At 49.1% G+C, this 21,031-nt stretch overlaps 2 protein-coding genes and 2 long non-coding RNA genes across 4 annotated transcripts; 2 read left to right on the top strand and 2 right to left on the bottom strand.

The window, feature by feature from the left end:
- Positions 1-380: 380 nt before the first annotated feature.
- Positions 381-2,398, bottom strand: selenow2a (selenoprotein W, 2a). Its single transcript, XM_037256153.1, has 4 exons — positions 2,220-2,398; positions 1,985-2,082; positions 1,828-1,904; positions 381-1,391 (listed from the first exon to the last, which is right to left on the bottom strand). Exons 1-4 carry the CDS (start codon positions 2,249-2,251, stop codon positions 1,308-1,310), a joined length of 291 nt encoding a protein of 96 aa, XP_037112048.1. The 5' UTR covers positions 2,252-2,398; the 3' UTR covers positions 381-1,307.
- A 1,688-nt stretch (positions 2,399-4,086) lies between these two features.
- Positions 4,087-7,062, top strand: LOC119125549. Its single transcript, XR_005098498.1, has 2 exons — positions 4,087-4,133; positions 6,268-7,062. It is a non-coding gene; the product is annotated as an uncharacterized LOC119125549 (long non-coding RNA).
- Positions 4,087-19,855, bottom strand: LOC119125547. Its single transcript, XR_005098496.1, has 3 exons — positions 19,783-19,855; positions 7,649-7,732; positions 4,087-4,126 (listed from the first exon to the last, which is right to left on the bottom strand). It is a non-coding gene; the product is annotated as an uncharacterized LOC119125547 (long non-coding RNA).
- Positions 7,738-20,088, top strand: ngfra (nerve growth factor receptor a (TNFR superfamily, member 16)). Its single transcript, XM_037256029.1, has 6 exons — positions 7,738-7,873; positions 9,100-9,259; positions 11,717-12,079; positions 15,412-15,655; positions 16,616-16,833; positions 19,056-20,088. Exons 1-6 carry the CDS (start codon positions 7,835-7,837, stop codon positions 19,106-19,108), a joined length of 1,077 nt encoding a protein of 358 aa, XP_037111924.1. The 5' UTR covers positions 7,738-7,834; the 3' UTR covers positions 19,109-20,088.
- Positions 20,089-21,031: the final 943 nt, after the last annotated feature.

The raw sequence follows: 21,031 nt of genomic DNA, 5'->3' as shown, positions 1-21,031 counted from the left end.
TAGTTTAATGAATGCATATTTGTCATCATTTCTAATAGGACTTAGTTATTTAGGTGCATCTATTCTAATCTTGAATATATGACAAAAGACAGATTGTACCATTTGTTTTTTAATTGATTAACATTTTAGACATTTCGTTTTCTCATTTCAAATTTGAATTCCACCACCTCTCTCCTAAAGTCAGTCTGGACAAGCTCCAGCGTAATAAAAATAACTGCTATCGAAAATAGATGATTTTATTTGACAGAATTCATGCAATTTCTATATGGTTGGTCTTTGAGATTTAATACAAATTTGTAAAAAAATGGACAAATTATCTTAGTTTGCTTTTGTTCTAAAATTCAATCTAAACTGACAACATAAACCCCAATACAAAAATGGTTCTTTAAGCATTTATTTGCATATACATGGTCAGAATACAAAAAAGGTTGAGCATTTTTTCAGCACTATATATTTAAACATCTAATCCAGTTTGCAATTATATTTTTTTGTATTCAATTCTTCACAGTCCTCGTTAGTTTCCAAGTAAATGCGGTTTCCTTTTTTTTTTTTTTTCACGTCTTACGTGGAAAAGATGAGAAAAAAAAAAAAAGATACTGGTGCTTAGGCAAAAAGACCAATCTTCAATCTAACCTTGAGAAAACAAAGCACAAACAAACTACACTAGGCATACAGTATTTGACAACCTAGCGCCCCCTAGCGTGAACATTGGCCCTTACTAATACACCGTGTCATCGTGTTACACAGAGTCAGTCGAAGCTCTGCTGTTCACTGATAAATGGGTAAGAGCCAGAATCATTTCTCACGTTGGGGACCCAGGTCTCCCTGCCTCCTGTTGCTGGGATGCCCAACGAGGGAAAACAATGGTTCAAGGCTGGGCGGTGATGGCTGGCCCTGACGGAAATTTGAGTGCAGAGATTTCATTCGACCAATCCAATGCAAAGAGCAAAGCAAGCACAGTATCTCTCTGGAAACCGTTATTGAAAAAAGGACTTAGGTTCCTGACTTCTTATTACTGACCTTGCATTCTACGCATACAAAACCTGCTGTCCCCGTCGAGCACTCCTGACGAGCTGCAGAACCGCCGGGCATGAGAGATCATCGTAACGCAGCCGCGTGGCTTATTTTGAGGCGGCGCTAGTCATTATTAGTCCAGCGGTTCGGCGTCAAGAGTGAACGAGGCGGAGCGAGCTGCGCTTTCCCCAACTGCTGCCTTGCTCCGAATTGCCAAGGTTGTTTTGTTTCCCGAAGAAGGAAAGCATTGGGGGAAAGCCAGGCCAGGTTTTAGACGAGATGCACCACTTTGTTTACATGATGACGCACGGCGCGCGGCTCTTGGTGATCTTCGCCAGAGGTTTGCCTTCGTGAGCTTTCTGGATGATTTCCATTACCTGGGAAAATGCAGGATTTCATCGTTAAAAATAGTTACGTACGTGTACCTTTTCAGATTCTTTTGCTTTTCTTCCTGCATGCATTGCAGTGTGAATGCAGTTCTCTTTGGCACGTCACGTGACCGACCCACTGCTGATTGATCCCCGGAACACAACAAAAGGTTCATGCTTGCTGTGCTTTTTATTTGAGTGATGACTTTACATCGTTGATACATGACATCGCATCCAGTCTTCCGCATTTCCCTCCGTCTACTTCGGGTTACGTTAATGCAGTTGGGCGGGATCACGCGTGCGTAGAAAAAAGGGGCATCAAACTCCTTCCATCATCCATCCTCATATGGGTGGCATCAAACTCCTTCCATCATCATATGGGTGGCATCAAACTCCTTCCATCATCCATCCATCCATCCATCCATCCTCATATCAAACTACTTACATCATCCTCATAGGGGAATCCTCCCAGCTCGAGCTTGGAGAAAACCAGCTGCCCGTTGATCTCAATCTCAAAGCTGGCTGTGAATGAGAAGGTGCAGCAGCTTTTATTCACCTCTCGTAACAGCCCTCAGACGATTGTGGTATTTCATCCTATTTACCTCTCCGGCCCACGAAGCCCGACACATCCGCATCAGGAAACTCACCCTTGACGACCCGGGCGAGCTCCCGATAACGGGGCTCGTAGCCTCAGTTGCCGCTGGAAGTGATGAAGCGAAGCAAAGCGAAGCAATTCGGTTAGCTTAACAGTTAGCCACGCATACATTTGAGCAACAAGAAAGAAAACAAGAGAAGAAAAACAAGAAAGAAAACAAAAAGAGTGCGATCATTGCTTACCAGTATTCCACTCGTATTGTCACCACTCCCATTTTTGAATTCCCTCGGTCGGTGTGGTTGTTGAGCTCGTTCCAACGCAGAATAGCACAAATGACACGAGGAGCAGCCGCTTAGCTTCTTCTTCTTCTTATACCCTCTCTATGTGTTACCCAACGAGGGAGGGAAGGCGGAAGGGCGGAGCAGACGCGTCGCCGAGGTCACGCGAGAGAGAGCGAGTCACCTTCTTCTTTGACACGTTTCTTACGTTTATTTTGCGTTACAAAGGGAGAAACAAAGACGCAGGTGCTTTTCGGAGTTTCATCGCTAATGTTCGGTCATAAGAGCACACGGAGCTCCGACAAAAGCAACTCGGATAGCATTTGCGCCTGCTCACAATCACACGTCACTCTCGCGATATGTAGCTTCAGGGAACTCCGGAATATACAGTGACCACTGGTAGCGTAGTCCATCAATGTGTGAATGAGTAAGAACAAATCAAAGACGAGAAAGAAGACAAGTTCAAGATTCAAGATCTCCCCCCCCCCCCCCCCCCCCTTCAGTGAGAAAACAAATATTTGATCCAAATGTATCTGAATGAGGAGCTGGGAAGAAGCAAAAGCTGACGTCTTGAATAAAGTCTTTCACTGGGCTCAAAAACAACGGATTTGGGGTCACGAGACCTATTTGATGATTATTATTCGACTGCAGTAGAATTCAAGCAAATTGAAATAGTTACGGGTTCATTAAAGCAGACACGTACACTCAAGTTGGAGTGAAATTTGCACCCAAAAAGAACAACATGGATTGAAGTGAAATGACAAGTTGAAGGAAGGCACCTTGCTGCTCAGAGGCGTGGCGTGATCATTTGTGGCGACCTTTAGACCTCTCCATAAAGGCAGAAAATGCTGCTGTCTAGTTGAACACACTTTGGCTCACGTTTCCAGACAACGTGACACGTTCTGTTGATGAGGGGGGCAAGGAGAAGCTTTGGAGGCCCAAGTGAGGGAGGCCTGGGAGAGGGCCGTGGTGGTGTTCAGCCACGGCGACTGGCTGGGCGACACGGTCATCCAACGACAGCTGGAGAGCGAGGGGCCGGCGCTGAGGGGGCTGCTGGACAAGTGCGGGAACAGGTACCACGTGTTGGACAACAGGCGGCCAGGAGACGGCTCGCAGGTGCGGCAGCGCGGGTGGAGCGCATGATGGCGGCGGAGCATCATGCGTCGGCTGCGCCGCACTGCCGCCGAGCGAGTGGCACGTTGTGCAAGAATCCAAGACGATTTTCAAATCACTGTGAGTCCTTTCAACATGCACAAGCCACCATGTCAAGTTTAGGGGAAGGATATCCAATTTGGGTTGAGTCTCACACACACACACGCACACACACACACCTTGTTTGCATTGCAGTGAAGCACAGCGTTGAGTCCTCCCTCCAGTGTGTGCCCCTCAGCGCACCTGAGTGAGTCGTCATCATCTGCCAAACAAGTTGCGATTCCATCCGCCGCTTGGAACAGGGGAAACGCCGCTTCCTGTCGGCTGGCTGTGCTTCAGGACACAAATCAATCTGTAAGAGTCAACCTACCAGCGTGGCTCCATGTTGAGCAAGCCAGACTTCCCATGATGCTGCTGGTGCTGCTTCCCGACGGGCACACCTGCTTCGAACGCTCCAGCCAGGGCGGAGATTGGAGCGGCCTGGAGGAGCTGGAGGCCTTCATCGACTCGTATTTTGACACGCTCTGGGAGCGGCGGGCGTTAACTCCGCCTCCGTCGCCGCATCGGCCCGAGAGCAAGCGCCGCCGCACCGCGCTCGGGGGACCTCTTGCTTTCGTCCATCGAGACTCTCGATTCGAGAGGAAACTCTCCAAGGTGCTGGAGGTGCTGGAGGAGATCCGGGAAGACCTGGCGGAAGTGAGGAGGAGCTTGGAACTCAGCTGTAAGGTCATGCAAAAATAAACATCAGTGAATGGCACTCAGCGGACACAACATTAGGAACACATGGAGGACAATTTAAGAAGCATTTATTTCGTTAGCCAGGTCAAGGTTTCACATAAGGATCAAAGTTTCATAGGAGTCTGGGTTCAAAGCAGCCGTAGTTAGTTTAAAGCTCGGCTTTAATTTAACAATAGGTTTATTTTGCTTGCATTGAGACGTTCCTAACATTTCGTCAACGTATTGCCTCAACGAAACCACTTTTGTTTTAAGCATGAACATATTTCTCCACCAGGGGGTGCTGTTGAATAAGGAACAACGGTCGACACCAAGTCGGTGAACAACATAATCAAATATGGCACGCGTTATTACAAAGACAGCTGGCATCCATTTACAATTTTTACAGCTTTCATTTGGGATTGTGGGAATATACATTTTACCCCCCCCCCCCCACACACTAAATGAAAAAAAAAACAAAAAAAACCCAACAACCTAAAATACTGCATCTTATTTTCAGACTAATGTATTGTAAATTGAGGATTGATGACAATCTGAATCTATTCTATAATTTCAACTTCAAGGAATGGTATCGGGGACATGCTATTTCGACCTCCCACGGATTAAATACATGTCTTGCATTCATGAACTACTTTCAATTCTTCAATAACAACATAACTAAATACAGCCGGTACTTTTCAAAGTGAAGAGGGAATGTTTAGCAAGGCTAAGCAACAAAATGGAAGACATTTTCCAGGATGGATTGACTATCATCACAGAAAAGTAGAGATGCAGCGCACAAACTGACCCAGTCATCATCACAGTGTCATTTGCCATCATTTGGCCATCTTGTCTCCCCGCATTCCCATTGTCCCTGAAGGTGTCTCAAGCTTCCCAATCCCTTCAGTACTTGCCCCCTGGACATTTAGGGAACGGCCCTGAACAGCAGTCGACAAGAAATTGCTCCATGTGAGCTTACAAAGGAAGTCGGCCGTGTCGGTTTGAAGCAGCCATATTGGTGAATTCCAATCCAGAGCCAGTACTTGATGAACTCCTGCACCGTAATTAACCCTGATGAGTATGAGGCCGCTCATTACAGCTAGAGGGGAGACCTCAATAAAGCCAGCAGCAAGTTAACTTATCACGAATCGGAATGCTCATTTGGGAACAGCGGTGGGAACCATTTCTCTGGAATGCTGGGCCAATGCTTTGAATTCCGAGCGCCGCGCGTAGACTTGATGATGGTGTCACAAGTAAATGGGCTGGCTACATTTGTTATCGGCACCTGGCGTCGCAACACAAAGCGCAACTTCCCAAATTCACGTCTGCCGTGGAACGAGACCATCAATCCGTGAAAGGGAAAAAGACTCAAGGGCAAAGTTCAGGAAACAATTAGGTGAAATAAGCAAACGGCGTGCACACTAAGTCATTATGTTGACAGGCGGAAGGAAGCACGGCAATATTGCTGAGCCAGCAATTTACCCTTGGCATGTCACTTGGCAGAGGTCTGAATTGTTTGTTTGCAGTAGTTGAAGTGACCTTTCTAAGATAAAGCTAGCTGTGTGGTGGCTATGGTGTTGCTGATGAAAACAAATGACGCTAGAAGATGCTTTTAAGCCGCATCCCTTGAAAACTTTGTGTTGGATGGTGAAATCCAAAGTAGCACCGTTAGCACGTCGTAGCACAACTGACATTTTTGTGAGCACATCTGCTTCGTGTATCCGCCTCAGCTGCTGAATATTTTTTTCAGTGTTCTCTTTAAAACGTCCGGCAGGAAAACAAGGCTTTGAATGAGTCTGACGGACATATAGGATTGAGTCTGTTTCCAATCGGCAGCTCGCCCCATTTTCTTAGTCGTGTACTACTATTATCAGATTCCTGTCAAAAACGAATAAATAGGTGAATTTCCATTTGTGGGATTATTTGAAGGCATATTATGTCTTGACTGGATAGTTAATCAAGATTTTATGATGGCAGTAATACAAAATCACTTGACAAGATTTCCCACTGGGTGGGGGAGTCAACTTTTGACCTGGCTCGAGCGTGGTTCAAAGTTCAAAGACTCAGGGGGAATAAATAAAAGGTCTGTTTTGAATCAACGTGAAATACGGCGAGAAAGACTATCTGCATCATCATTCTACAATAGGAGCTGATTCATGGCGGGCTTCCATTGCGTCTTCTTTGAAGGCCCCGACCCCCGAGCTCAGCATTGAGGAGTAAAGATGCCCCGTCAGGAATTGAATCTCTTGCCACCCCTCGAGCCCGCCCGCCCGCCCTCGGCGCGTCTGGCTAACATCCTCGCAGCTTGAAACGCGTACGCTTGATATTCATTTTGCACGGATGAGCGCGTCTGTCAATAGCGGGAAGCGTAACTCTGTCTTCCAGACCGGCGTAAGCATTCGCAGGTGACGCTCCCCTCTTGGCCCGTGCTTCAATTCCCTGGCGGCGCGCCGTGCAATGCGTGCTGGCTGGCTGCAAGCAAAGGAGAAGAAAGGGCTGTGTTCCATTCGTGTGAATTTCCAAATGGCAGCAGGTGAAGACGGTCTGCAAAGACATCTGTACTTTATATTCACCTTGTGATCATGAACACATTTCTTGGAATTCTTCAGCTCTGATGTTGCAATCGAATGCATTTTTGTGTCTGTTGTAAGACATTTCATCGTCTGGAGTTCATATGGATTTGATGAACTAAGTGGAATACCGATTCTGTTGTTGTCGCATTCATTATATTTATTCAATGTATATATTTGGATCAATTCAATTACTTGAGTGAGTATTACATTTTTGGGGAATTATCATTTTCATGAAATAATCAGAATGGCATTTTATTTGTTTTATTTTTATTCTGAGCGTATTACTCTAGGCATGACAGCATCATAAAAATGTCATTCATTCATTGCTACTTTAAAATAACACAGAAGTAAAGAAATACTTTGCTTTTTACTGTTATTGTTCTTTTTACATCTGGACTTGTATATCATTTTAGAGCGAGTGCATACAGTTCAAAAAGGGACTTGACAAAACGGTGACTGAACTCATGATTGTCTCCCTCTTGTGGCCGGAGACGGTACTAAACCGTACATCAATCGATGACGAACTCAACTATGCAGAATATGCACAACACACGCTGGCTGCACGCAATACAACCAATCCAGATGATTTTTTCCCAGCCCGCACTAGTACAGTACGAATTTCTGTGTATGGACATGCCTCTTTACAGTTTTGCATCTTCTAGTCACAATGCCATCATTCTCATTTGCACGCAAGTTGAAAAGTCTACCTTGTCAAGTCATAACTCGAGTAAATATTGCAAGCGCTAAGTGAGCATGTCAAATGAGCTCTTGGCTCCGTTTGTAAGCTGTCGTAAAGCGACATGCGTGTGCGTGTCGTGACTGCAGCGTGTCTTTATTACCTCCCTCCCTGTAGTGCACCTGCAAGGGAGGGTGAGAAGCGAAAAGCGAGGGAGGAGGGAGGATGAGAGAGTGAGCGAGAGAGCGAGAGAGAGAGGGGGGGGGGGGACGACTCACTTCTCCTCTTCCTCTGCATTGCACTTGCATCGGAGCCTCACTCCGGACAGGACGCTTCTCCTCCTCCTCCTCCGCCTCTTGATGCTGCAGTGAAGAGAGAAAAGGAGACCAAGAAGTCAATTTGGGATGAAAATGAGAACATAGCTCCTCTTGTTCTTCCTCTTTGCATTTTTTCGGACAAACAGAATGAGTCCCTTTCCCGTGCTTGTGATCATGTACGCCCTGGTAAGTACCTTGGCACTTTTGATGTGGGAGTTTGAGTGACTTCTTCGCAACTTGCATGCCACACACAAAAGGAGCCGTGCATGCAAATGCAACGTGTCATGTTTTAGATGATTGAATAAGGTGCACCAAAGTGTGGCCCCAAAATGGACCCCAAGCTATGTTCTTCAGGGCCAGAAAAACGGATTTACTTTTTTGAGTGACTTCTACTTGACCCCTCAAAAATGTGGGATATTTATTCCTGCCCCCCCCCCCCCCCCCCTCCAAAAAACCCCCCCGAAAAATGTTTTCATGAGTCAACTGTCACCTTCAGGCACTGTTTCAAATTATGGCTTGCATCCATCCATCCATCCATCCATCCATCCATCCATCCATCCATCCATCCATCCATCCATCCATCCATCCATCCATCCATCCATCCATCCATCCATCCATCCATCCATCCATCCATCCATCCATCCATCCATCCATCATCAAACCCGCTTTCCCATTCAGCTCAAGTTGATGGAAACTTGTCAAAGTGATTGCTGGAGGACTTTTTGAATGACAGTGAAGCAGCTGGCGGAAGTGGCGCGCCCGCGTTGCCAACCAGCTGTGCTGTGACAGCTGGCCCAAAGGGCGGCCACAGATTCAATTTAGGAATAAAGATCAGACTACCCCCCCCCCCCCCCCCCAACACCTGCTCTTGCCGAAAGTGAGCGTGAAATTGCAGCGAAGGCAAAACAAACGCACATTAAGACAAAGCGGATGAGGGGAAAATGTCACGGTGGAAGCAAGGATGGGAGTGCTTGGGGGGCCTCCGTTGAAAATGGAACTTTCACATCTACGCTCTGAAAATAATACAACTCATTACTTTTGATTCCATTTTGGAATCATGTTGAATAAATGCTTTAGACCATTTTCACATTTTATAACCTGACAGCGGATCTGCGAAACCAACCCAAAAGAATTACAAACCCCAAAAAGTTCTTCAGAAAACGCATATGCGAATTCATGATCTGTTTTCTATGGGGAATGTTTGAAAATGGGGAATCCCCGAAAAATAGCCCAAAGTTAATTGTCTGGCCTGGCACTTGTGGGGAACAAGCGTATTCAAAGTGCCCCTGCAGCCCCCCCCCCCTATCTCCGCCAGTGATGCCCACATTGTGGATAAAAGACGTCGATTCCAGTTAAACATGTCAATTGTGAAAGTAGATGACGCAAAGGGTCAATTGATGTTTGGCCTCAAGGTGGCGTGGGCGGCGTCCAAGAGCGAGCGCGCCGTGCAGCTGCCCTGCGACTCGGGCCACTACACCGACGACGGCGAGTGCTGCCTGGAGTGTCCGCCCGGCGAGGGCGTGGTCAAGCCGTGCGGCGCCAAACAGACCGTCTGCGCGCAGTGTCTTGACAGTAAGTTTCTTTCGATGAATACAGCCAAATTGCTTGATGCGTCATCCACTCTCTGATGTCGCAAATGAGCTACAATCGACCAGTCTCGTTGTCACGTTGCTGTCCTCGAGCCCTTTTTCATTTTCAAATGGGCCCACTTTCAACTTGGCCACTTTATACATTGGTGCACCAAGCGGGTGGACAAAAGAAGTCATAAATCCTCCATTGGCCACATTTCCAACCTCTTTCAAAGCTATAAAAAGCACTCAGTCTCAACTTTAGTGACCAGACCACAACATGTGGAAAACAAAGGTGATTTGCATTGAAGAAGTGCCTCAAGCTTGGTTTTCTTACTCTTCTCTGTCAGAGGGCTGAGTATGCTAACGCCATTAGCAGCACAACAATAAAAAAACAACAACACACCAGTGTTTCTAATTTTAACACGTGGGATGTTATAAATTTCAAAGGAACGCTCAACCAAAGATTATTTTTTCCAACTTTTCACAAAACAGACCAAATCTGCATTGAATTACGTTCGAAATGTTTTTTGGTTTTTTTTACTCTCCGCCCTTGGCTGCCTTCTGAAGAAAAGTTTATAGATAGAATCAACCTTCCCCCCCCCCCCAGTCAAAACATTCTTCCATCCTTGAATCCAGTCAAGTGAGCTTTTGGGAATTTGTCCCGTTTGGCGGTGTCGCCCGACGTGTGGCTGGCCGAATTTGACCCTGGTGATTTGAATCTCTCAATAAGTGGAGGCCATCTTGAAATGTTGTCTGCTTCCAAGCCAACAGCTGCTTGTCCTCCTGGTCAGTAGCCAAGAAAATCCCAAATTGATCTGCGCTGTGAATTGTGCGATTCTTTAGCTCTCTTGGGGATCATAAAAGAGACGGAGCATCTCTTTCTACTGTAAAACATTCATGAGCTTGAACAGCCAGCCGCCTTTGTGTTTTCAAATCACATGAGTATCAAAGTTGCGGCCATAAATCTTCCCGGATGATGTTGTGTTTGTTCTCTCGCCTTCTCCCAATCGGGCACAAGTCCAAGCACTCCCTTGCATCGCACTCCTGTCCACTCTCCGTTTTTATTTCTCTATTCACGCTCGGCGATGACTCAGCCGAGTGTACGGCGGCGGATCAATTGCGCACCTGACCGGGCTGGGCCCGATCTGCTCATTCATCATGCGCGAATGCAGCTTTGCGCAGTTGCTAATGAAACAAGTGGAGCGACCCCCTGCCGCCGCCGCTTCACAAGTCGGCGGGCGGGCGGGCGTTCTGTCCAAGCTAACAAAGCCTGATTTGCTCTTATCTGCATATTTGCACGCTTTCGGTAAATGGCACCCGCGTGTCACGTGAACGGCAAACGAACCGTTTTTTGGGCCAGAAATATTTTCAAGAATGCCAGGGTTCAGTGAATGAAAATCTGCTCATTCATCATGCATACTGTTACATGAATGCAGCTCGCCTGCCGCTAATTAAACGCCTCCACCAAGCTTATCGGGAACAATTATTCTCAGCTCAGCTGTACTTACGCACGCCAGCCCCTGAGAGCTTACTTCCAATTTTCTGCGGCACGGGCATGGCGAGTGAAAGCCTTGATGCGGTTGAGGCCCACCCGCGGGAACGCCGCACCTCACCTGCGACTGGAGTGCTCGACTGAATCATTGATGAGCGTCAAAGTGCCAAATTTCCTGTTTGGTAGCCAATCTTTAGTTACCGCAGCGTCATTTTATTCCCACTTCCTCTTGGCCCCTCGACAGCCCTCCCTCCCTCCCTCCCTGTCCCACATGACCCCGCTCAAACTCGCTCCAAGTTGAGTGTCAGCATCAGCACTGTTGAAATATTAATCAGCTGTCTCCTGCTTTCTCTTCCATCTGGAAAAAGCTGACAGGTCAGCGTCGTGATTAAGAGCCAATTCAAGACTGGAAGCAAAGGTTGAAGGAAACACGGCAAATCCCCAATGCGCTCTGCTCTTCCACTTGCCGCCGCAACTTAGGTGGAAGCCATCCGCTGACGAGGCAGGCGCACCCGTGCCATGAGTCGGCGGCGGCGGCGGATCCCAGGAAATTCTCTTTCCACTCCCCGTCTTTTCTTGAGCTCTATTGTCTCAACTTTTTGCGCCCCCTTTGGCGCTGCGCCTTCTAATGTTCCGGAACGTGCGCTCCACTTTTGGGAGGTATTCTGGATTTCTTCACTTTCTTTAGTAGTTGCTGGAAAAAAAGGAAAAGTTGCGCACCCCTATTTGGGCTGATGAGAGTGTTTGGGATGATTTTTGTGCAGCGTAGGCCAAAAGCGGAGATGGCCAAATCGTGAGATGTTGCATTATCGATGACACGAATGGCACTCGGACATGATGGAAAGGAGGCGGCGCAAAAGGGGGGGCTCCCGCTTCATTTGTCAACACCACGACGTGCAAACAACATTTTGGTCATTGAGGAATCTAAAAATATGCTTATTGACTTTGTCGCATTGTCGTCTCCAGGCGAGACCTTCTCCGAGAACTACAGCCACACGGAGGAATGCCACGCGTGCACCCAGTGCACGGGCCTGATGCGCATGGAGACCCCGTGCACCGACTCCAACGACGCCATCTGCGCGTGCCGCTACAACTTCTACTTTGAGCAATTGTCGGGACGCTGCGAGCCGTGCACGGTGTGCCCGGCCGGCCAGGGCGTCTACGCCCACTGCGAGCACGACCACGACACCGTGTGCGAGGAGTGCGAGGACTTTACCTTCTCGGACCGCGACAGCCCGCTGGACCCCTGCCTGCCTTGCGCCATCTGCGACGACGAGACCGAGATCCAGCTGGCGCACTGCACGCCCATCAGCGACTCGGTCTGCCACAGTAAGTAGCCGCGCGGCCACAGTCTGTTTGCCAATCTGGCACCTGAGTTCACCTTGAAACAGGAAGTGTTTGCTTAGCATACAAGGAGCGGCTAGCAGTGACGCTAACATGACCGCTTGTAAAGCTCCAAATGTACTGCAGAAGGAGCATCTTCTGCCAGCATTTTTTTCCCCTTCTTTTTATTCGTCGTTTTACCAGGCAAGCCAATTGAGAACACTTTCTCATTTCCAATGGCGACCTGGAGGCAAGGTGTGTGTGTGTGTGTGTGTGTGTGTGTGTGTGTGAAGTGTCTTGCCTAAGGACACAACGACATGTGACCGTGACAGAGCTGGGATGGAACCACCAACCCTCCGGTTACGAACCGACCCGCACTACCGCCTGAGCCACAGCCGCCACATTTTCGGACACTTTGAGCAGACGCGCTGGATGGAGCACTTGGAGCACCGCTCGGCCCAGTCGGCCATTGTGGATGACCTACTAAAAAAGACAGCGGCCTAATTTACGAGGCGCCCTTTCGGACACAAAGCGCTCCCTGACGAGTGACACGGAGCCAAAAGCAAAAAAGTCATTTGAAAGCAAAAAAGTCCTTTGAAAGCACTCTCCGGTTTGAATGCTTTGGTTTTGCCACTTTGTCATCTCTCGCCACCTCTCTGAACTTGAGCGTGTCTTCTTGATGCCCCGTGGGCCCGCTGACTTCATTTACAACCTCCACTGTGCTCTTCTTCTTCTTCTTCTTCTTAGTGGGAGAGCAAGACATTCCGTTTGACCTCTTTCACGCTAAAGAGATTCACTCACTTCCTGCTATTTGAAGATCTGACTTGACAGCAGCTGACCTCAACACAGAAACCTTATTCAAAATTCATGTGTAGAATCTTTTCTCTCAGTAGTTTGTTGAGCATTGGAACTTCTTACAATTCCACAATCGCAGAAAACATGGGCGGAATCATCCAGAGCTTGAACTTATTCGATTTTCCACCTCTGGATAAAATCGACAGCTAAATCAATGGAGGAAGCGGAAACAATACGAACACGAGAGCCTGACGTAGCCCTGTGCTGCTATTTGACCACGTTGATCTTGAGGGCTCGATCAGAGTCACGGGATTCCCGTGAGCGGGGCTCAGGTTTCGCCGAGTGACCTCCGTCCGCATACGAGCCATTTCCATGATGAGAATCGATTGTACTCAGGCGTTGGCCGGCCTGCTGTGAAGCGTCGTGATGTTTCATTCAACTCATCACGTGAGAGCGCAACACCTGCTGCATCCACGTTATCATCGTGCTATTCAATAGGGACAAAAGGATTGGGACACATGGGTGCTTGTGGCTGGCTCAACTCGACTAGGTCAAGATAATAATGAAGAGTTTGGCATAGCCGGCCGGCCGGCCGGCCAGCCAGCCGGCCAGCCAGCCAGTCGGCCAGCCAGCCAGCCGGCCAGTCGGCCAGTCGGCCAGTCGGCCAGCCAGCCAGCCAGCCAGCCAGCCAGCCAGCCAGCCAGCGGGTGCTCTTGCCCCTCCCTCCCTACCTCCCTCCCTCCCACCCTCACTTTCCCTTTCATATTACTTGCGCCTCTCTTGGCCAGCAAGTGTCCTCAGCTAATTGGGAACCTGGACAGCAGCGTCTCTGTTCCTCAACACTCGCCTCCTCTGTCCATCCCGTCCATCAGCCTTCCTCTGGAAAGGAAGCTGGGATGCGTCGGATGAGGCGTCGCTCCACAGAGGGGCAAGTGTTCTCTGGGGGGGGGGGGGAGTGATAAAGACGTCATTGTGCAACCTGACGTGGAGCTCCACACAAGACCTTCTCTGGTCCACACCCTGCTCATAAATACAAAGTCTCGCTGGGCTGTTTCACGAGCCAGCAAAAAAGGCCAATGAATAGGCGAGCTCCAAATATGCACTTGTGTTTTACTCCTCAGGTTTGCCAAAGTAAAATTGGACAATTGAGAATTGCATCAGCAGCTTGTAAAAGCAGTCAGATTCATTTCTCCTGACGTGTGGCTCTTCATTTATGCTGATTAGCAAACTTCTTAAACAATAACAAAATGAAACTCAGTCCATCGTGTCCAGAGTTGCTCGGATGCAGATGTACATTGCGAGCGTCGGCTGTGACACACCTTCACTTTATTCCATTTGCCAGCTTGTGTTACTGTGCTAATCGCATTAGCCGGACGCGCATTAGCAGGATGATGTACAGGCCGAGCGCAGGAAACCCGAAGACGTGCTGCGGAAAGGTCACGAAACGCACGCCGACTACCGTTTTTTTGGGGGGGAGGGGATCAATAGCTTTAAATAGACACATGCATGATGCCTCGCTGTCTGCGAAAGATATTTTCTACCCGTTTTGTAACGCGATCCGGCTGGCAGGCAGGAATGCCCTGTCATCAACTACCGGCCCGGGTGTCTTTTCATTTCTCGAGGCTCGGCACCGAAAGCAATGCAGCAAATCAATGGCAGAGTGGAAACAGAAGAGGACACAGATGACATGTTTGGGTCCGCTTCAGAGGACGCATTGCATTGCATTGCATTGCATTGCATTGCAAGTTGCGTCCAAACTCATATCAGGCACATGTGCCCTTCCAGCACTGTCATTTAAAAAAAAATGACAAACAGATGAACGTTTGGAAATGCGCCAGTTTGTCTTTTCAAAACTATAAAGTAGAAGTTACACAAGTGTAGGAAATCGGGATGTAAATTTGTCGAGTGTCTTCTGTCATTGGTCCAAACCGCCAAAAAATTCACATTGTTAAAATGTTGCCGTTTTTGGCTTTGAAGAACTCTTGGGAGGTTTTCACAGGGTTAATCCCTCCTGCTCCAAGTCGGAGCTAATGAGGAGCAGTCCAGCACCCCGTCAACCCTCCTCCTCCTCTCCGAGTGCTTCGCACTGGAGGGTTCTGGCAGACCAGAGCCCCGAGGGGGAAGGAATCAGGAGCAGGCCTGACAGTTTCACCGCACTGGACTTTAATGGCGGACGCCCGGAGCGCTCATTGTGCTTTGGGAAACTACCACCAATCATTAGCTGAGAAGAAGGGGGAAAAAAAAGGAAGACAGGAAGCAGACATTCTGTGTGCCAAAGCCATGCCCTCCTGGAGCCACCCACGGCTATCCCGATGGACCGGTCCGTACGCTTGCTTCGGATCCCAGCTGAGAAACATTTCCTTTGTGCAGAACTCAAAAAGAGCTGCGACAAAAATGTGCTTCGAAAGAAAAAAAAAAGACACATCTCATTGCAAGAGCATTTTGATCGCAGCCAGTATTGAACACGAAGGCACTTGTTGCCGGGCAGAACGGAAGTGGGGAAAAATGGCCACTAAAATCTGCTTTGCCCTTCTCTTTCTAAGATCCCCTTCTGACCACCTACTTCCCATCCGTCTCCACCGAGACAGAGTCGACGTCACCCGCCTTCACCAACTACTTCCTCCCCGACGGTTCCGAGGGCCCGGCGCCGGGCGGCGAGACCACCACGCCGGGCGCCGGCTCCCCGCGCTTCCTGGGCCACGGCTTCAACGAGAACCTCATCCCCATCTACTGCTCCATCCTGGCTGCCGTGGTGGTGGGCCTGGTGGCCTACATCGCCTTTAAAAGGTCAGCTGCGCATGGGAAAAAAGCAAGCGGCTACACTGATAATCGTCAAGATGGAAATTCCAATTCATTTGAGGCTTCCAAGGCTAGGTTGGACTTTCGAGCCAGGGTTGGCTTTTAAACCGCTACAAAGGACACCGAAAACCCCAATGCAAGTGTGCCATGAAAAAAGACAAAATGGACCTACTAATGCGTTGTCGGGCTGGAGGCTCTGACCTACAAACACCAAAAACCCTTTTAGAACAAAAACAACAAAAACACTTTCAAATGAAATACACTATAGAGGTCACGCAAACGCATGCACACAACCACAGGCTCTTTACACAGATTGATTATTTGAAAAGTGCCAACTGGGGGAAACTCAAGGGCTACGTTTAGGAGGCTTGGGTTGGGGGAGGGGGGGAAAGGGCACGCACTCACACAGACACACACACACACACACACACACCCACGACATAAGAGTGACGAGGAGGACGGTTGACATATTTACTAGCAATGAAATCAAATGCTGGCGTGTGTTAATTTTACAACGGAGGCCTCGTAAAGAGACGCAGATGGGAACGCACACACGCGCATACAGTAAATGTTGAAATGATCGCATGAACCCACAGCCACGCACAGCCACGCACACACGTACACGTTTGCTTTATTTAGGCAAAGCAAAAAACAAATGGCTTGGGGCTCACCCGTACAACACCATCAGCGAGTGTAAACAACATAATGGTCGCTGTGATAACAAACAGCTACGCAATGTGCCGCTTTACGGCAGCTTAGGAAAATTGTCACTTGCTGACTGTAACTGGAAGAAGCGGGGAAGTAAACAGGTCGTTAGCACTTTTGACTTTGGACGACGACGGATAGTCTGGCAGTCTCAACCTGCTCAACAGCACCCGACTTTAAGATGAAGTCCATTTTGAAAGTATGAGGTCAAGGGTCAAGCTCATGCGCCTCTGCTGTTCACAGGTGGAACAGCTGCAAGCAGAACAAACAGGCGGCTAACAATCGCGCTGCGGCGGCGGCGGCGGCGGAAGCTGCCACAAACAACCAGACGGTGACGCCGGAGGGAGAGAAGCTGCACAGTGACAGCGGAATCTCCGTGGACACTCAGAGTCTCCAGGAACAGCAGCAACAGGCGCAGGCCGACATACAGCCTCAGCGCTCACGTACACAGGAACACATAGGTGAGTGAGTGAGTGAGTGAGTGAGTGAGTGAGTGAGTGAGGGAGGGAGGGAGGGAGGGAGGGAGGGAGGGAGGGAGGGAGGGAGGGAGGGAAGGAGCGAGTGAGTGAGTGAGTGAGTGAATGGCTGACTGGACCGTCCATCCAAAAGGTTTGGACTGCTGAGGTTTGTAGTGGTTATAGTTATTGTCACAGCTCTTGGCCACTAATGAGGCAAGAGACTCCACGGGATCAGCTTTCGAGTCACCATCATTCCGTTATAGGGTGCATGGCGCAACTCAGCTCAGTGGCCTAGTGGTAGAGTGTCCGCCCTGAGACTGGAAGGTTGTGGGTTCAAACCCCGGCCGGCCGGGTCATACCAAAGACTATAAAAATGGGACCCATTGCCTCCCTGCTTGGCACTCAGCATTAAGGGTTGGAATTGGGGGGTTAGATCACCAAATGATTCCCGAGCGCGGCGGCGGATGGATCCATCCATTTGGAGGGGATGGATCCAAATCACACAGGGATGGGTTCAATGCAGAGGACAAATCTCACCACACCCACATGTGTGTGTGACGATCATTGGGACTTTAACTTAACTCAAGATAAAAAACGAAAAAAAAAAAAAACGGAGTGACTTCTGTATCTTGAAAAATTTGGAATTACTGGTATGAACTAGCATTTTGATTCGATTACATAGTCATTTAAAAGAAGACGTATATTAAAAGCCAAAGCCCACAATAAAACCCTGTCTCAAACCCATCATTTGTAATCGTGTAAGATTTTTGTCATTAAAAATAAAAGTGTGCCCTATAGCAAAAAATGACCAATAAGGCCTCTCTGACAGTGGCAATAGAAATAATGAAATGATTTGATTTCACACCTCTCTCTCTCTCTCTCTCATTCAGAATTGCGGGGTGCACAGCAACACGCAGAAATGACTCCCTCCCTCCCTCCCTCCCTCCCTCCCTCCCTCCCTCCCTCCCTCCCTCACTCACTCACTCACGACTCGTTCATGAAGCAGGATGAATGTATGTGATTTCTGATTCGTGTGATAATATTACAATAAGAGAGAGGTTGCCAGAGTGCTTTAATAATGCAGCGCAACCATAATAGGCGTGTGCATTGTTTCCGCTGACTTTTATTATTCGCCAGCAAGCAGAGGAGAAAACAAAACAAAACAAAACCGTCCAACAATGCGTAACAAAGCTTCTTTTTGATTGAGCCACTTTGAGGTGTATTGCATTGATCAGGAGGATGCAGCCAGCAGTCTGAGCGTTTTTGTTCTCGCTTTGCCAAGTCTCTCGCTAACAAGGCCGTTGCTCATTCTTATTATTCTCAGGCCCAACCAGATTTCGTGGCTGGCACATTCAATTTACAAAACAAGCCAGTGAAATTTGGTGGGCAAGTCTATCATGAATAGACCCAGAAAAAAAGCCTTACAGAGCCAGCTGCCATTTTGGACATTTCCACAGATGCCATGACTACCATGAAAATCTGCTCCGTACTACTTTTGGGGAACTTTGGTCACGTCCATAGCCTCCTGAGTTGACCCACAAAATAGTGTGACAAAATCAAAGCCACACGGGAAGTGTACCATTTCAGGAGAAGCTGACAATTTGGGGTAAACGTCACAATCTTCATCCGCGAGCTGTTGCCCAATCAATTGCTAGCACATATGCCAGGCACATGCACGGTTGGAAATTGCGAGCAACTTGTGTTTTGCTCATTGCGTGTGGGAGAGAAAGCATGTCAGCAAATGTTCCAGCCTCGCCATGAAACACAAAACTCTTGGCGTTCCTCCACTTGTCTGCACCACAGCTAGCCACGTGGAGCAGCCAAGGGCAAACGTGACCAATGTCACAGCTTCCGAGATAACGCGGGAGTATTCAAAACAGAAGAAAGACCATTTTTGGAATGTAAGCATCTCCAGGCTAGCCAACGGTGAGGATGAATGAATGACAATGGCAAGCCTTCACACCAAAAGCCCAAAAGCGGTGTGCATTCTTCTGCCGTTTCCAGGGTGGCAAAGCAGGTTAAGAGGTTTGTGGGAATAAAAGCGCTTTTGATTGCCATCCTTGTCCGGCTAATGATGCCACTTGAACACGCCAGAAAAAAACCCAAAACCCACAGCGCCTCCTTGGGGAAAGACCAGGCACTTTACATAACCACACATTGGCTTTTTTGCAGGGCCAAAATGTTTGGCAAATACTCAAACATGTTCTTCTTTCTCTTCCCTTCAGTGGTGAGGGTGGACGGCGTAGCCCAGCCGGTCACGCCTCCTCCCGAAGTCTGAGAAAGAAGAAGACGACGAGGAGGAGGAGGAGGAGGAGGAGGAGGAGGAAGGCCGCTTCATTGAAGAAAGCAGCAGAGAGGCCACATGGACCGGGTATTGACCCCCAAGACCTCTTCTAGACTCTTCATCCCTGCATGCGGAGTCTCATAGAACCACGTGCCTGGACTCTTAGCGTATGGACTTATGTAGCTCAAGAAAAAGTGCATCTTAGCAAACACTCCACAAGCTCATTTTCCCAACTTCCTGTTTTTTTTCCTGTCCACTCGGCGAGGATCTAGCCTTGAAACCCACCGGTGCCTGGAAGCATCTTCCTTCGGATTGGCTTTTTGTTTTCGCAAGTATCCCGTCGCCGTGGTAACAGAACCACTTTGGCTAAACTTCATCCACTCAGACCTTCTGCAGGACTCCAGATTCATTTGTCAGTCATGCTGACTCAGCAGGGTGTTTTTGTTTCTCCCCTTGCTGACCTGGCATTGGCCAGCGGCGCCTTCAGCTACGCCATGAAGTGAGCAGTGACCCTGAACGCAGCAGCATCTTTTAAATTGAATGGACTCTCGGAAGGTAAACTCCATGTTTTCAAGGATTTCAAGGACACTGCTTTCACGGCCAAACTGGGCCCAGGGATTCACTTTCACACTGCCTTCATGTCGATAGAATGAAAAAATACGTCCAACCTGTTAACGGCCAGGCTCTTCGGAGTCATCATTTGATTGACAGGAATGAGGCCTTTTCCTCGTGGCGCTCGTCGTCCATTTGGGAGAGCTGCGGACAGGCAGGTAGCGATTAGCGCTCAGTCGCGCCATCATCATTCGCCCGCTCGTCAAGTGCGTATGCGCGCGTCTTCTCCGCACCAGCAGCCGCTGACATTTACTGTATGGGCAGGCTGATATGAAAGCACTTCACTTCACAGGCAACCTTTTATCACTTTAATGTCAGCCCCTCCAGTGACGTATGGACATAAATACCTTTGAAAGATCAAAGGCTAAAAGTTGGTGGGAAAAGGGAAGGCATTACAGATCCATTTTTTGCTAACGGCTAATGCTCTCCATCGTTTTGAAGATGGTGGTCGGCGGGCGTATTCAATGTTATTTTTCGGAAGCCAAATAAATGGCCATTTGCAGGACAAAAATTCCAATTGATATTTCTTTCGATGGCGCCTGCCAGACTTGTAAAATTCAGCCACTTTGGTTTGGCAGCATCCAGCCATGCTCATCAAATATGATGGCAATACGACCCACGATTTTCCAGCACTACTGCTAAAAGATGGAGCTCTGAAAAATATAGTATATAAGGGAGTCATTATATCAGGCCGCCAACATCTCCATACAATTAAGCGCCTTTATTTGTCCGACACGGACGGACTTGTGACTCATGCGCGTCCACGGTCAAGTTGGAAGCTGACAAGCGGCTCACGTGCACGAGGGAGGGAGGGAGGGAGGGAGGCGAGGATATGAATCACACTCCTGTGGAGAGCCAGCGTGGGCGTGATTCAGCCGCATCCTTGTGTGGCATTCACGCAGGCAGGCAGGCAGGCAGGCAGGCAGGCAGGCAGGCAGGCAGGCAGGCAGGCAGGCAGGCAGGCAGGCAGGCAGGCAGGCAGGCAGGCAGGCAGGCAGGCAGGCAGGCAGGCAGCCAGGCAGGCAGGCAGGCAGGCAGGCAGGCAGGCAGGCAGGCCTTGGTTGGCGAGCAGGCAGGCAGGCAGGCAGGCAGGCAGGCAGGCAGGCAGGCAGGCAGGCAGGCAGGCAGGCAGGCAGGCAGGCAGGCAGGCAGGCAGGCAGGCAGGCAGGCAGGCAGGCAGCCAGGCAGCCAGGCAGCCAGGCAGCCAGGCAGCCAGCCAGCCAGCCAGCCAGCCAGCCAGCCAGCCAGCCAGCCAGCCAGCCAGCCAGCCACGCAGGCAGAAGCTACCAACAGCGTTGAGTGGGG

This window comes from Syngnathus acus, chromosome 8, assembly GCF_901709675.1.
Source record: "Syngnathus acus chromosome 8, fSynAcu1.2, whole genome shotgun sequence".
Taxonomy (NCBI): Eukaryota; Metazoa; Chordata; class Actinopteri; order Syngnathiformes; family Syngnathidae; genus Syngnathus; species Syngnathus acus.
The sequence above is the reverse complement of the archived record's forward strand: the minus strand, read 5'-3'. Positions and strand labels throughout refer to the sequence as shown.

Bases quoted from the DNA above. Each gene is read 5' to 3' on its own strand.
- ngfra (XM_037256029.1), top strand. From the start codon at position 7,835: ATGAGTCCCTTTCCCGTGCTTGTGATCATGTACGCCCTG. The intron at 7,874-9,099 runs GTAAGTACCTTG...TTTGGCCTCAAG, and splicing joins TTGTGATCATGTACGCCCTG to GTGGCGTGGGCGGCGTCCAA. The intron at 16,834-19,055 runs GTGAGTGAGTGA...TCTTCCCTTCAG, and splicing joins ACGTACACAGGAACACATAG to TGGTGAGGGTGGACGGCGTA.